Source organism: Hoplias malabaricus, chromosome 14, assembly GCF_029633855.1.
Source record: "Hoplias malabaricus isolate fHopMal1 chromosome 14, fHopMal1.hap1, whole genome shotgun sequence".
NCBI classification, from domain to species: domain Eukaryota; kingdom Metazoa; phylum Chordata; class Actinopteri; order Characiformes; family Erythrinidae; genus Hoplias; species Hoplias malabaricus.
In genome coordinates this window covers 39,055,139-39,068,914 of record NC_089813.1, presented here as the reverse complement: position 1 = coordinate 39,068,914, position 13,776 = coordinate 39,055,139, and the positions used below count along the sequence as shown (strand labels likewise).

Below are 13,776 nucleotides of genomic sequence, written 5' to 3'. Positions count from 1 at the left end.
ACACCACAACACCTCACAGCACAACACCCAACCTCACACCACAATACCTCACAGCACAGCACAACACCTCACAGCACACCACACCAGAACACCTCACAGTACACCACGAGACCTCACACCACACACACTACCTCACACCACACCACAACACAATACCTCACAGCACACCACAATATCTCATAGCACAATACCTCATACCACACCACAATACCTCACACCACAACACCTCACAGCACACCACAATACCTCATAGCACAATACCTCACACCACACCACAATACCTCACAGCAAAATACCTCACAACACCTCACAGCACAACACAATACCTCACAGCACAATACCTCACAGCACAACACCTCACAGCACAACACACCACAACACCTCACAGCACACCACAATACCTCACAGCACAGCACACCACAATACCTCACAGCACAGCACACCACAATACCTCACAGCACAACACCTCACAACACAACACCTCACAGTGCACCACACACCACAATACCTCAAACCACAACACCTCATATCACACCACAAGACCTCACAGCACAGCACCTCACAGCACAGCACCTCACAGCACAGCACAACACTTCACAGCACAACAGCTCACAGCACAGCACACCACCTCACACCACAATACCTCACAGCACAACACCTCACACCACACCACACACACTACCTCACACCACACCACCTCACAGCACAATACCTCACACCACAATACCTCACAGCACAACACAACACCTCACAGTGCACCACACCACAATACCTCAAACCACAACACCTCACATCACAACTTCTCATACCACACCACAACACCTCATATCACAAGACCTCACACCACAACACCCCACCTCACACCACAAGACCTCACAGCACAGCACACCAGAACACCTCACAGTACACCACAACACCTCACCTCACAGCACAACACAACACCCCACCTCACAGCACAACACCTCACATCACACCAGAACACAACACCACACACAATACCTCACACCACACCACACACACAATACCTCACACCACACCGCAACACCTCATAGCACAACACAACACCTCACAGGGAAGTGAAGGAGAGCAGCATTCTTGAAGAAGGTGGCTGAGAGGTGGAAGGGGGGTTTGCAAAAGTAAAACCTTTTATTTTCACACTGATGTTTTAAATTTTTTTTGTACAAATTTTTGACTAATTCACTAACACTGATTTATTTTATTTTCATAATAAAGAGCCAACACTAGAGTCAGGTGAGGAATGCATCATCATGGAATTTCAGCTGCTGCTGAACCCCTGGACGAGGAGACCCCGGGAGCACGTTCCCTCCGTGTCGGGGGCAGGGGGTGAACTGGGGCCTTGGTTCCCCCGCTGTTTGTTTGTAAATAGGCTTTTCCTAAGAGTTTCAGCCGAAAACCCTCTGAAATGTGATGAATTCAGCAAAATGTGAAACTGTTACGTAACACAAGGAAACAGAGCGAGTGCCCTTCACAAACTGGCTTAGAAAGGAATACAATTACAAATCAAGGCTGGATTTAACAGCAAAACAATCAAAGACCTGTAAACAATAGAGCCATAATCCCTTCACCTTCCAGAGGGCTTCATTACAGCCACGGGTCTCAGCTCACGTTAAAGGGTGTGTACCATTTAATAAAAATCATCTTGTTTTAAGGTGGGGATCTGGAGTCCACCAACACACACACTGTGAAACAAGACCACCAGTCACTTTTCTGTGCGCTGCCAAAGTCAGAAAACACAGGATAAAACGAGCCGTTCTGATTCTGCTCCGCTTCTGACGTCAAGTGCAGACACTTTCGAATGGCCCCGCCCCCTCGTCTGAGTCTGTCCAATCACAGCGCTGGACCCGTGTTTATGTGAAAGCGCAAAGACGAGGTTAAACAGAATACAAAAGGTTAATGTTATAAAATTATAAACGCAACATGAAATAGCAATAAAAACAAACAAAAACAAACTAACAAACAGAGGATCAGGAGTGGAGACAGTGACCCAACAGTTTCCCTGGTGATCAACACTTGAGTTTTTCTTTCATCTTAAACTTATGGGGTGTACAAATAAATGTTCTTTGTGTAATGTATAATTTGTTGTTGTGGGTTCCCTCCAGGGAGCTTTGTGCCCAGTGATTCCGGGTGGACTCCGGACCCACCGCGACCCTGAACTGAATAAACGTTTACAGACAAGACAGACTGTATGTGACACAAAAATAAACACTTTAAAACTTATTTGTACACGTGATGTAACATTATTATTGATCTTTCTCCCTACTGCAGGTTTTGGCCGAGGCTTTTTTATTATTATTATTTAAATAATGATAAAATGATGGAGGACTACATCACGTGAAATAACCGTAATGAATTAACCCACTGTTTCTTTAACCTAGGGTCGCAGCAGACTTTGCCTAGACCCTGGTGTGCTGTCTGTAAAAGGACTTGTGATACCGCACCTCCAGAGACACACAGTCTTTGTCCTGAATACGCACAAGGATCCTAGTGTCCTCCTTCATCTCGACAGCTTTCAGCAACTGGCCCTAAATAAACGAGAGAGGGGGTTTGTTTTATTTATTACTGCATAATGCTGCGTCTCAGACACTTCAACTCTCCGCAGCTTCTGTAGTATTTTAATTCATTGGCTGGAAGGACACTTCATTTCTCTGTTTGCTGGGTTTTTAAGCACCGTGGTACGCACCAGCAGTAACTCAGTGCTCATATTTCTGTCTTATTTTAGAGCTTTTAGCACTTTTTGAACTCATTGCACTTCTGTTTGTAGAAAACTGTGTAAACATATATTTATTTATATTCCAGCGTATATGTTAAACTATACTTACTTTAGTGCTCGGTTTATACCGTCTGTATTTTTTTAGAACGGTCTCTGTTACATGTTATGGGCTCTTTTTTATTCATTCATTCATTATCTGTAACCCTTATCCAGTTCAGGGTCGCGATGGGTCCAGAGCCTACCTGGAATCATTGGGCGCAAGGTGGGAACACACCCTGGAGAAGTGTGGTGCGTTCTCTCTGTGTCTGTGTGGGTTTCCTCCGGGTGACTGTCTGTGAGGAGTGTGGTGCGTTCTCCCTGTGTCTGCGTGGGTTTCCTGCGGGTGACTGTCTGTGAGGAGTGTGGTGCGTTCTCCCTGTGTCTGCGTGGGTTTCCTGCGGGTGACTGTCTGTGAGGAGTGTGGTGCGTTCTCTCTGTGTCTGCGTGGGTTTCCTGCGGGTGACTGTCTGTGAGGAGTGTGTTGCGTTCTCCCTGTGTCTGCGTGGGTTTTCTCCGGGTGACTGTCTGTGAGGAGTGTGTTGCGTTCTCCCTGTGTCTGCGTGGGTTTCCTCCGGGTGACTGTCTGTGAGGAGTGTGTTGCGTTCTCCCTGTGTCTGCGTGGGTTTCCTCCGGGTGACTGTCTGTGAGGAGTGTGTTGCGTTCTCTCTGTGTCTGCGTGGGTTTTCTCCGGGTGACTGTCTGTGAGGAGTGTGTTGTGTTCTCCCTGTGTCTGCGTGGGTTTTCTCCAGGTGACTGTCTGTGAGGAGTGTGTTGTGTTCTCTCTGTGTCTGCGTGGGTTTTCTCCGGGTGACTGTCTGTGAGGAGTGTGGTGCGTTCTCCCTGTGTCTGCGTGGGTTTCCTCCGGGTGACTGTCTGTGAGGAGAGTGGTGTGTTCTCCCTGTGTCTGCGTGGGTTTCCTCCGGGTGACTGTCTGTGAGGAGTGTGGTGCGTTCTCCCTGTGTCTGCGTGGGTTTCCTCCGGGTGACTGTCTGTGAGGAGAGTGGTGTGTTCTCCCTGTGTCTGCGTGGGTTTCCTCCGGGTGACTGTCTGTGAGGAGTGTGGTGCGTTCTCCCTGTGTCTGCGTGGGTTTCCTCCGGGTGACTGTCTGTGAGGAGAGTGGTGTGTTCTCCCTGTGTCTGCGTGGGTTTCCTCCGGGTGACTGTCTGTGAGGAGTGTGGTGTGTTCTCCCTGTGTCTGCGTGGGTTTTCTCCGGGTGACTGTCTGTGAGGAGAGTGGTGCGTTCTCCCTGTGTCTGCGTGGGTTTTCTCCGGGTGACTGTCTGTGAGGAGTGTGTTGTGTTCTCTCTGTGTCTGCGTGGGTTTTCTCCGGGTGACTGTCTGTGAGGAGTGTGTTGTGTTCTCTCTGTGTCTGCGTGGGTTTCCTCCGGGTGACTGTCTGTGAGGAGTGTGGTGCGTTCTCCCTGTGTCTGCGTGGGTTTTCTCCGGGTGACTGTCTGTGAGGAGAGTGGTGCGTTCTCCCTGTGTCTGCGTGGGTTTTCTCCGGGTGACTGTCTGTGAGGAGTGTGTTGTGTTCTCTCTGTGTCTGCGTGGGTTTTCTCCGGGTGACTGTCTGTGAGGAGTGTGTTGTGTTCTCTCTGTGTCTGCGTGGGTTTTCTCCGGGTGACTGGGTGACTGTCTGTGAGGAGTGTGTTGCGTTCTCCCTGTGTCTGCGTGGGTTTTCTCCGGGTGACTGTCTGTGAGGAGTGTGTTGCGTTCTCCCTGTGTCTGCGTGGGTTTCCTCCGGGTGACTGTCTGTGAGGAGTGTGGTGTGTTCTCCCTGTGTCTGCGTGGGTTTCCTGCGGGTGACTGTCTGTGAGGAGTGTGGTGCGTTCTCTCTGTGTCTGCGTGGGTTTCCTGCGGGTGACTGTCTGTGAGGAGTGTGTTGCGTTCTCCCTGTGTCTGCGTGGGTTTCCTCCGGGTGACTGTCTGTGAGGAGTGTGTTGCGTTCTCCCTGTGTCTGCGTGGGTTTCCTCTGGGTGACTGTCTGTGAGGAGTGTGTTGCGTTCTCCCTGTGTCTGCGTGGGTTTCCTCCGGGTGACTGTCTGTGAGGAGTGTGTTGCGTTCTCTCTGTGTCTGCGTGGGTTTTCTCCGGGTGACTGTCTGTGAGGAGTGTGTTGTGTTCTCCCTGTGTCTGCGTGGGTTTTCTCCGGGTGACTGTCTGTGAGGAGTGTGTTGTGTTCTCTCTGTGTCTGCGTGGGTTTTCTCCGGGTGACTGGGTGACTGTCTGTGAGGAGTGTGTTGTGTTCTCCCTGTGTCTGCGTGGGTTTCCTCCGGGTGACTGTCTGTGAGGAGTGTGGTGCGTTCTCCCTGTGTCTGCGTGGGTTTCCTCCGGGTGACTGTCTGTGAGGAGAGTGGTGTGTTCTCCCTGTGTCTGCGTGGGTTTCCTCCGGGTGACTGTCTGTGAGGAGTGTGGTGCGTTCTCCCTGTGTCTGCGTGGGTTTCCTCCGGGTGACTGTCTGTGAGGAGAGTGGTGTGTTCTCCCTGTGTCTGCGTGGGTTTCCTCCGGGTGACTGTCTGTGAGGAGTGTGGTGTGTTCTCCCTGTGTCTGCGTGGGTTTTCTCCGGGTGACTGTCTGTGAGGAGAGTGGTGCGTTCTCCCTGTGTCTGCGTGGGTTTTCTCCGGGTGACTGTCTGTGAGGAGTGTGTTGTGTTCTCTCTGTGTCTGCGTGGGTTTTCTCCGGGTGACTGTCTGTGAGGAGTGTGTTGTGTTCTCTCTGTGTCTGCGTGGGTTTTCTCCGGGTGACTGGGTGACTGTCTGTGAGGAGTGTGTTGCGTTCTCCCTGTGTCTGCGTGGGTTTTCTCCGGGTGACTGTCTGTGAGGAGTGTGTTGCGTTCTCCCTGTGTCTGCGTGGGTTTCCTCCGGGTGACTGTCCGTGAGGAGAGTGGTGCGTTCTCCCTTTGTCTGCGTGGGTTTTCTCCGGGTGACTGTCTGTGAGGAGTGTGTTGTGTTCTCCCTGTGTCTGCATGGGTTTTCTCCGGGTGACTGTCTGTGAGGAGTGTGTTGTGTTCTCCCTGTGTCTGCGTGGGTTTTCTCCGGGTGACTGTCTGTGAGGAGTGTGTTGTGTTCTCTCTGTGTCTGCGTGGGTTTTCTCCGGGTGACTGGGTGACTGTCTGTGAGGAGTGTGTTGTGTTCTCCCTGTGTCTGCGTGGGTTTCCTCCGGGTGACTGTCTGTGAGGAGAGTGGTGTGTTCTCCCTGTGTCTGCGTGGGTTTCCTCCGGGTGACTGTCTGTGAGGAGAGTGGTGTGTTCTCCCTGTGTCTGCGTGGGTTTTCTCCGGGTGAATGTCTGTGAGGAGTGTGGTGTGTTCTCACTGTGTCTGCGTGGGTTTTCTCCGGGTGACTGTCTGTGAGGAGTGTGTTGTGTTCTCTCTGTGTCTGCGTGGGTTTTCTCCGGGTGACTGGGTGACTGTCTGTGAGGAGTGTGGTGCGTTCTCTCTGTGTCTGCGTGGGTTTCCTCCGGGTGACTGTCTGTGAGGAGTGTGGTGCGTTCTCCCTGTGTCTGCGTGGGTTTCCTCCGGGTGACTGTCTGTGAGGAGAGTGGTGTGTTCTCCCTGTGTCTGCGTGGGTTTTCTCCGGGTGACTGTCTGTGAGGAGTGTGGTGTGTTCTCACTGTGTCTGCGTGGGTTTTCTCTGGGTGACTGTCTGTGAGGAGTGTGGTGTGTTCTCTCTGTGTCTGCGTGGGTTTCCTCCGGGTGACTGTCTGTGAGGAGAGTGGTGTGTTCTCCCTGTGTCTGCGTGGGTTTTCTCCGGGTGACTGTCTGTGAGGAGTGTGGTGTGTTCTCACTGTGTCTGCGTGGGTTTTCTCCGGGTGCTCTGGTTTTCTCCCACGCTCCAAAAACACACGTTGGTAGGTGGATTGGCAAGTGTTCGTAGGTGTAAGTGTGTGAGTGAATGTGTGAGTCGCCCCCTGAAGGACTGGCCCAGGGACGTAACGTACCTTTAAGAAACTAAACTGATCTTTAAAACCACTGCTTTACCTTTAAAAGGTACATTTACTTTATTTGTACCTTTTAGTGACAACAATATACCTCTACCGTTCCTTTTTTCTGAGAGTGTAGGTGGGTAGTATTGACCGTTATAGTTACATTACCTGAGGAACAGACTCCAACCACTAACTTTCCTTGAAAGTAAACACAGTTTGCGTTACAAATGACATTCTGTGGAAAATTAAACAGTGAATCAAATCTTCAGCCGTGTATAAATGACAGTGGCTTCTTACTCGGGCACACCGCTCCACCTTAAAAGATGCAGAGCTCCTGGGTAAACACAAATGTGAGGGGGACTTGGATTTGCTGTGAGAAGCTGAAGACAAGGGCAAAGAACAGCTGGCTTTTCAACACTCGTTATTTTCTCCCAGACCAAGGGGTGTGTGTGTGTGATTTTCCTTAATTACATCCATTACTGTAAAAGTTAAGAGAAACCTTTGGGAACAATAGTGAGTGAAAGACACTGTACTTGTCCGTTTTCTTGCGTAATGCACAGAAAGCTGGAGGCACAGGACCAGCACCAACTTCAAAGTCACTTTGTTGCACAGTCTCTACTTGAGAAAGTACAGGAGGACACAGACTACCCTCTGTTCGCATCCTGAGCTTGAGGACAGTGCGTGACCCGTGTCTCTGCCACTTCCAAGCGCTTTTTGTCTGTGAAAGGCCTGTAGCGAGAGTGGTGTAATCCTGCATCTTCAGGAACATCATCAAACTCTACTTCTATACAAGGTATATATTGTAGCGTCTCAGAAGAAGAGGTGGGAAACACGGCAGTGCAGCTTAAGGGTATTGTTTATGACCAACAGGGCATAAGTGTATGAGGGAGCAGAGCACAGGCAGCCTTCTGTGTGCGGAGAGGACATTCACTCATTCATCCACATTTGCGTTGGCTAAGCTAACAATGCTGAGGGAGTTTAAACTGAACAGCCACTGGGTTTGGAACCTACCTTGTTTCTACGCTCGCTGTCCATTCCCTCAGCTCCACTTTGTACAATTACAGACTGTCGTCCACCTGTTGCTCTGCATACTTTACCCCATTTCACTCTGTTCTTTCCTGGTCAGGACCCCCACATTCTCAGTGCTGCAGTGGCGTTAACTGATGGTGATGGTGGTAAACGGAAATGTGCAATGATTTGTCAATGTACAACGAAAATGTGGCTTCTGTATTTAACCCCTCTATGGCTGTGAACACACACACTCAGAACAGCGAGCAGCCATCCCCAGCGTCCCGGGGGAGCAGTTACGGGTTCGGTGCTTCGCAGTGAGCCGTGGATTGAGGGAAGAGGACAGTGCTGTTCCTTCACTCCCACCGGCCCCAATTTCCTGCCTGTTGAGGGAATCGAACCAACGACCTTTCAGTCCTAAGCCCTCGTCTAACCGTGTGTGTGTTGTGCTGGTGCGGGTGGATCAGACACAGCAGTGCTGCTGGAGTTTTTAAAGCCCTCAGTGTCTGGACTGAGAACAGACCGTGACACCAACAGTGTGCTGTGTCCACTGCTAAAGAACTAGAGGACAATTCTAAGGCCCTGTGACTGACAGGGGCCCTAAAAAGTTCATGTTGGGGCCCAGAGAAGCGCTGACACCAAATGGAGCGGCGCTGAAGAATGAGAAACATACACAGGTGAGACCTTTAATGGCCTTGATCTCTGGCCTCTCTGTGACTCTGAACAGGAAGAAGCTGTTGCCGTACACAAATGAACCTCATGAAACATAAGATCAGAGGAACAAACCCTCAGACCAAACACCCAGCTCTCACCTGTCGGGCAGCTTCCAAAACGGAGCCCTCACAGCCTCCAAGTCTCCCAGAGACTGTGGAGCACAGAGAGGTGCTGCCCCCTTGAGGTGATGTAAGGGCTGTATTCTACAACACTGGAAAGTGTCAGGAGCCTGGAGTGTTCTCCCTGACACTGGTATGTGTTCCTCAGCGCTCAGGACCCCCACAGAGCAGGTGTGATGTGGTGGTGGATCGTTCTCAGCGCTGCAGTGACACTGACGTGGTGGTGGTGTGTTAGTGTGTGTTGTGCTGGTGTAGAGTGGATCAGACACAGCAGTGCTGCTGGAGTTTTTAAACCCCTCAGTGTCTGGACTGAGAACAGTCCACCGACCAAAAACACCCAGCCGACAGCGTCCTGTGTCACTGATGAAGGACTAGAGGACGAGCGACACACACTGTGCAGCGACAGATGAGCTACTGTCTCTGACTCTACATCTACAAGGTGGACCAACGAGGGAGGAGTGTGAGGGTTATAACAGATGACACTGTGAGGAGGTCACACATGGGCCTCAAGGCGTTTAGAGGTGTCGTAATGTGATGTACATTTGCTTCTCAGGTTTGTCTAGGGTGACCAGATCTGAGATGATGAAAAAGAGGACACGGAGGGGGCTGAACCTACCTTTATTTGCTACACGAAACATCCGAGAACTTATTTACGTTTCGGCATAGCTGCTCGAGATGAGGGTGGGTACAGGAGCTTTGCCTGACATAAACAAGGACTACTGACGTGCAGACTGACCAATTAAATGTTTACAGAGAAGGTTATCGACCAATAACGGTAGCTCTACAGTCAGACCGTCCAATCAGAAGATTCTAGGCTACTTCACCACGCCCCCTTCTCACTCAAGCGAACCAATCGGAGTAGGGGAGGGCGGGACTAGTTTGTGAACGAAACGTTTCTCGAAATTCTGTGTGAGCTCTAGACGTTGGTGAAATTCCGCACGGACATTTTTTTACGTCTAAAAAAAGAGGACGTCTGGTCACCCTAGGTTTAACAGCATTACCCACAATGCAATACCATTACCGATAAACAAAGGTCAACACTGGGGAGTCGATACAGAGCAGGAAAGGAGTACAGGGGAATAATGTAGATTTGTTATTAACAGGAGACACTCGTTAAATAAGGACACGTGCGCTTTAACTTTAAACATTTTACTTGGAAAGGCACAAACTATGATTTCCTGGTAAATAATTCTGATGTGAAACATAAAAGAGGAGGACGTATTGTTTTTCTCTTCTTGACTTTCACCTCCGCCCCCGGTGCAGATCTCACTTTCGCGCGGGAATCGTCCCGGGGCCGACTTTGTTTTCCGTTTTCTGCTCGGCTGTTGCGTCTTTCTGTCCCCCCCCCCCCCCCCCCCAAAAAGTGCAATAATAAGCAGAGAGCTCCGAGTGCGTTCGTCTCTCCGTCGTCCACAGAACCTGAGACCAGTCACTGTGCTACAGAGTCCACGTCAACTGAACAACAAGAACAAAACAAACGAAAGAAAGAGGGGAAGCAAAAGAACTTAAAAAATAATTCCAGGTCACTACAACGTAAAATATGAAGGTTCCAGGCGTTCAGTTCCGAAGAACGACCGAAAGGTTTCCTTACGGATGACAAAAAATATATAATATTCTTCCACGTCTGCGATGAACCGGCCTTCGGTTTCTTGCTCCGCAGTCCTCCGCTCCGAACAAATAAAGAACTATAGCTAATGAAAACGCAATTCATCCAATCCATCACCGTATCGTCCTCAGATCATCAACACGTTCTGTGTGGAATCTAGAACACAGCTGTTTCAAACAGCTTCTTTTAGTTTTCAAATTCACATCACGGTGTTCGTTTATCGTTATTGTTTTTATACACAGCTCTCCGTCGTCTCGCTATCGGTGTTCGATTTTCTTTACACATTTTCTTACATTTATTTTCTGATTTTAAAGGAAGAGTCCGTCGTGCAGCCGACGACGTTCCTTTAGCGCTCCAACAGAACAGGAGCCTCGGTGCAGGGCTTCGAGCGACTAAACGGGAGGAAGAGAGGGGAGAGAAGAGGACATGAAAATAGAGTAGAAGAGAAGAGGAGGAGATAGTAGAAGAAAGGGAGAGAGAAGAGAAGAAAAGAGAAGAGAGAGCAGTGTAATTGCTTCCATTTAAAACTCGACAGTGATCAGAATGTTTCAAGTCCTCTTCAGTGAGTGCTCTTCACTTGTGTCTCTGGAGAGCTTTCCTCTTTCTCCGTTTGAAGAAACAGCAGCACCTGCAGAGAGAGAGAGAGAGAAAGGCAGAAAGAGCAAGAGAGAGCGAGAGAGAAAAAGCAAGAAAAAGACAGAAAGAAAGCAAGAGTGAGAGGGAGTGCAAGAGAGAAAGAGCGAGTGAGCACAAGAAAGAAAGAGCAAGAGTGAGAGAGCGAGAGCGCGCAAGAGAGAAAGCACGAGAAAGAAAGAGCAAAAGCAAAAGAGAGCAAGAGAGAAAAAGAAAGAGTGAGAGAGGAAGAGCAAGTGAGAGAGAGAGAGCAAAAGAATGAGAAAGAGAAAAAGAGCGAGAGACAGAAAGAGCAAGAGTGCGCAAGAGAGAGAGAGCGCGCAAGAGCGAGAGAAAGAGCAAAAGAGAGAGAGCAACAAAGACAAAAAGAAAGTGAGAGAGGAAGAGTGAGCGAGAGAGAGACAGAGAAAGCGTGAGACAGAAAGAAAGAAGGAGAGAGAAGGGAACATGATTAGAAGAACAAACATTACAGGAACTTACAGGTTTTTAGAGAGGGACAAAATGGAGGTTTATCTCGTCACAGACCGTATCAGCGCTGACCAAAGAAAACCAATGTCTTCATTCGTTATAAATATTCAGGTGAAACCACGAGCTGTTCTTCGCTATAAACAGCTGCACCAACGAAAAGAACACTGTATAACAACGGCTTCACCGTCTAAGAGCGTATTTTCCCTCCGCTGTAACATTTTCACTTTGGTGATTTCTGGAATCACATCCTGGACGTTTAGGTGCTGTTCCCGCTAGAGATCAGGAGGGTGTCTTACAAAGCAGGAATGTTTAGGGGTGTATGCATCAGGGGGAGCGAAGGAGCATTGCTTTCTCCTCCCTCAATATCCACGCCTTGAGCAGGGCACCTAACCGATGTCCACTGCCCTTAATTACATCCGTGTGCGTGGGTTACTGCCATGAATGAGTTAAACGTGGAGCACAAATATGGCTGTTAAAGTATGTTTCACATTTTTTCCATGTATTCACATTCACAGCTGACACTATGTGTTACTTTATAACTCTTAAGTAAAATAATAAAATGATATACAACTGCTGTACAAGAAAAAAAACACATTTCCTATCCAGGTCCAGAAGGGGGCGCTGCCTTACTTTGTGTCGTCTGCCACCTCCACCTCAGTGGCAGCTGTGATGGGAGCGTTGGAGTGTCCGGCCGTGGGGTCGTCTGTGTTCAGCTCTCCATTGGTCGAGCTCATTACCTGCACAGGGGCATAACCAATCAGCACCAAGGAACCAGAGGGGAACTTCACAGAGCAGGCTCTCCCTCTGTTAGCCGGCTAAATCCTTCCACATTAAACATTCAAAACAGTCCACAGCAGTTTCACAACTTAAAGATACAATGCACGCTTTAACCATTGCTTTGTTTTCTAGAAACTGAAATGTTATTCTAGGCTTCTGAACTGCAATGACAAACGCTGACACTAGGTGGCGGAAAGCCTCACCAAAAACCTATAATTTAACATTATTTTTTTTAAAAAATGTCCAAAGCAGTGGCACCAAAAAGACACATTAAAGAAACTCCTCAGTGTTTCATACCAGCACCACACCAGCAGTCATCAGATGTTATCTGACCTGAGAACCTTTCCCAGTCTCTCTCTCTGCGGTCCGTTAGAAGCTTTACGCAGCTGACAAAGAGCTGCAGGTGTTAAATTTGCTGGCAGACAGGAAGCAAGAATCAACACTTACAGCCGCACACACTCATACGGAAACACAGACTCTCGCAGAGCAGGGCTGCACAATAATCAACACAGAGATATCAACGTCTGTCACAGGGACATTTCCTCAGTTTCTGACCTAGAGCTGGACGATACGGTTGAGATTTATATCACAATATATTTCTTAATTTCGGTCGATACGATATAATTCAGATAACGATATGAACGATAAATAAGTCACTGAAGAACTGCCAAGAGCTAAAAGAAACATGACATCAGCTCAAACAACAACCTCTTGGATCAATATTAATATTTTTAAACTAACTTTAATACTGAGTGCCATGTGATGACCGTCAGTGACAGATGCTGTAAATAATGTACAGGGGGTCCTCGGGTTACGTCAGTCCCGAGTTACGATGTTTCGTGGTTACGACACATCTCCCATTTACTGTATAAAGCCTTGTTTCGACTTACGACGTTTACGCCGCAAAACCACTTAACGTGAACTTCGTGTTTGGTGTGCGTGGCGCGGTGGAAGAAAACACGGTTACGCGGCTCGGGACCGAGGAGGATAGGTGTAAGGATAGGATAAGTGTTAACAGTATGTTATTTACGTACAGTATGTACGTATGCTCCGACTTACGACGCTGATCAGTTCCTACGTCGCGTCGTAAACCGATTTTCGGTGTAAGTCTAGGACCCCCTGTATATTGAAATATTGAAAACATATTTTTTATTGTTATCAAAACATTTTATATTGCGATATATATCGATATTGAATTATTGTCCAGCCCCAGTGACGCCTGTTGAATTTACTGCCGTGTTTGTTTACGTAAGAATGAGCGTCACCTGCTCTGTTTTGGTCTCTGGTCGTCTCTATTCTGTTATTTGGATTTGTCTGAAAATAGTGTAATTTATTTTTTACTTATTAGTAGGTTTTATTATATTTAAGTACATACACACACACACACACACACACAGGGGGTCCTCGACTTATGACGTTGATCTGTTCCTACGGAACATACGTACATACTGTACGTAAATAACATACTGTAAGCACTTATCGTATCCTAACACCTATCCTCCTCGGTCCCGAGCCGCGTAACCGTGTATTCTTCCGCCGCGCCGCGCACACCACACACGAAGTTCACGTTACGACGTTTACGACACAAAACCACTTAAGTCGAAACAAGGCTTTATACAGTAAATGGAGATGTGTCGTAACCAAGAAACATCGTAACTCAGGACTGACGTAACCCGAGGACCTCCTGTGTATATATTTTTTTAACCTCTAAAGGATAAAGATTACAATTTTTGTTACACATTAATAGCTTGAGAAGTGAAGT

The 13,776-nt window shown here is 48.4% G+C and overlaps 1 protein-coding gene across 1 annotated transcript in view; it reads right to left on the bottom strand.

The window, feature by feature from the left end:
- Positions 1-9,644: 9,644 nt before the first annotated feature.
- csnk1g2b (casein kinase 1, gamma 2b) overlaps positions 9,645-13,776 on the bottom strand; it is a 56,060-nt gene continuing 51,928 nt past the window's right edge. The window contains exons 10-11 of the mRNA XM_066643520.1: positions 11,868-11,974; positions 9,645-10,764 (exon numbers count right to left, since the gene is read on the bottom strand). Of these exons, the coding sequence (XP_066499617.1) occupies positions 10,710-10,764; positions 11,868-11,974 (162 nt within the window). The 3' untranslated portion in view covers positions 9,645-10,709. The remainder of the gene's footprint in view (positions 10,765-11,867; positions 11,975-13,776) is intronic.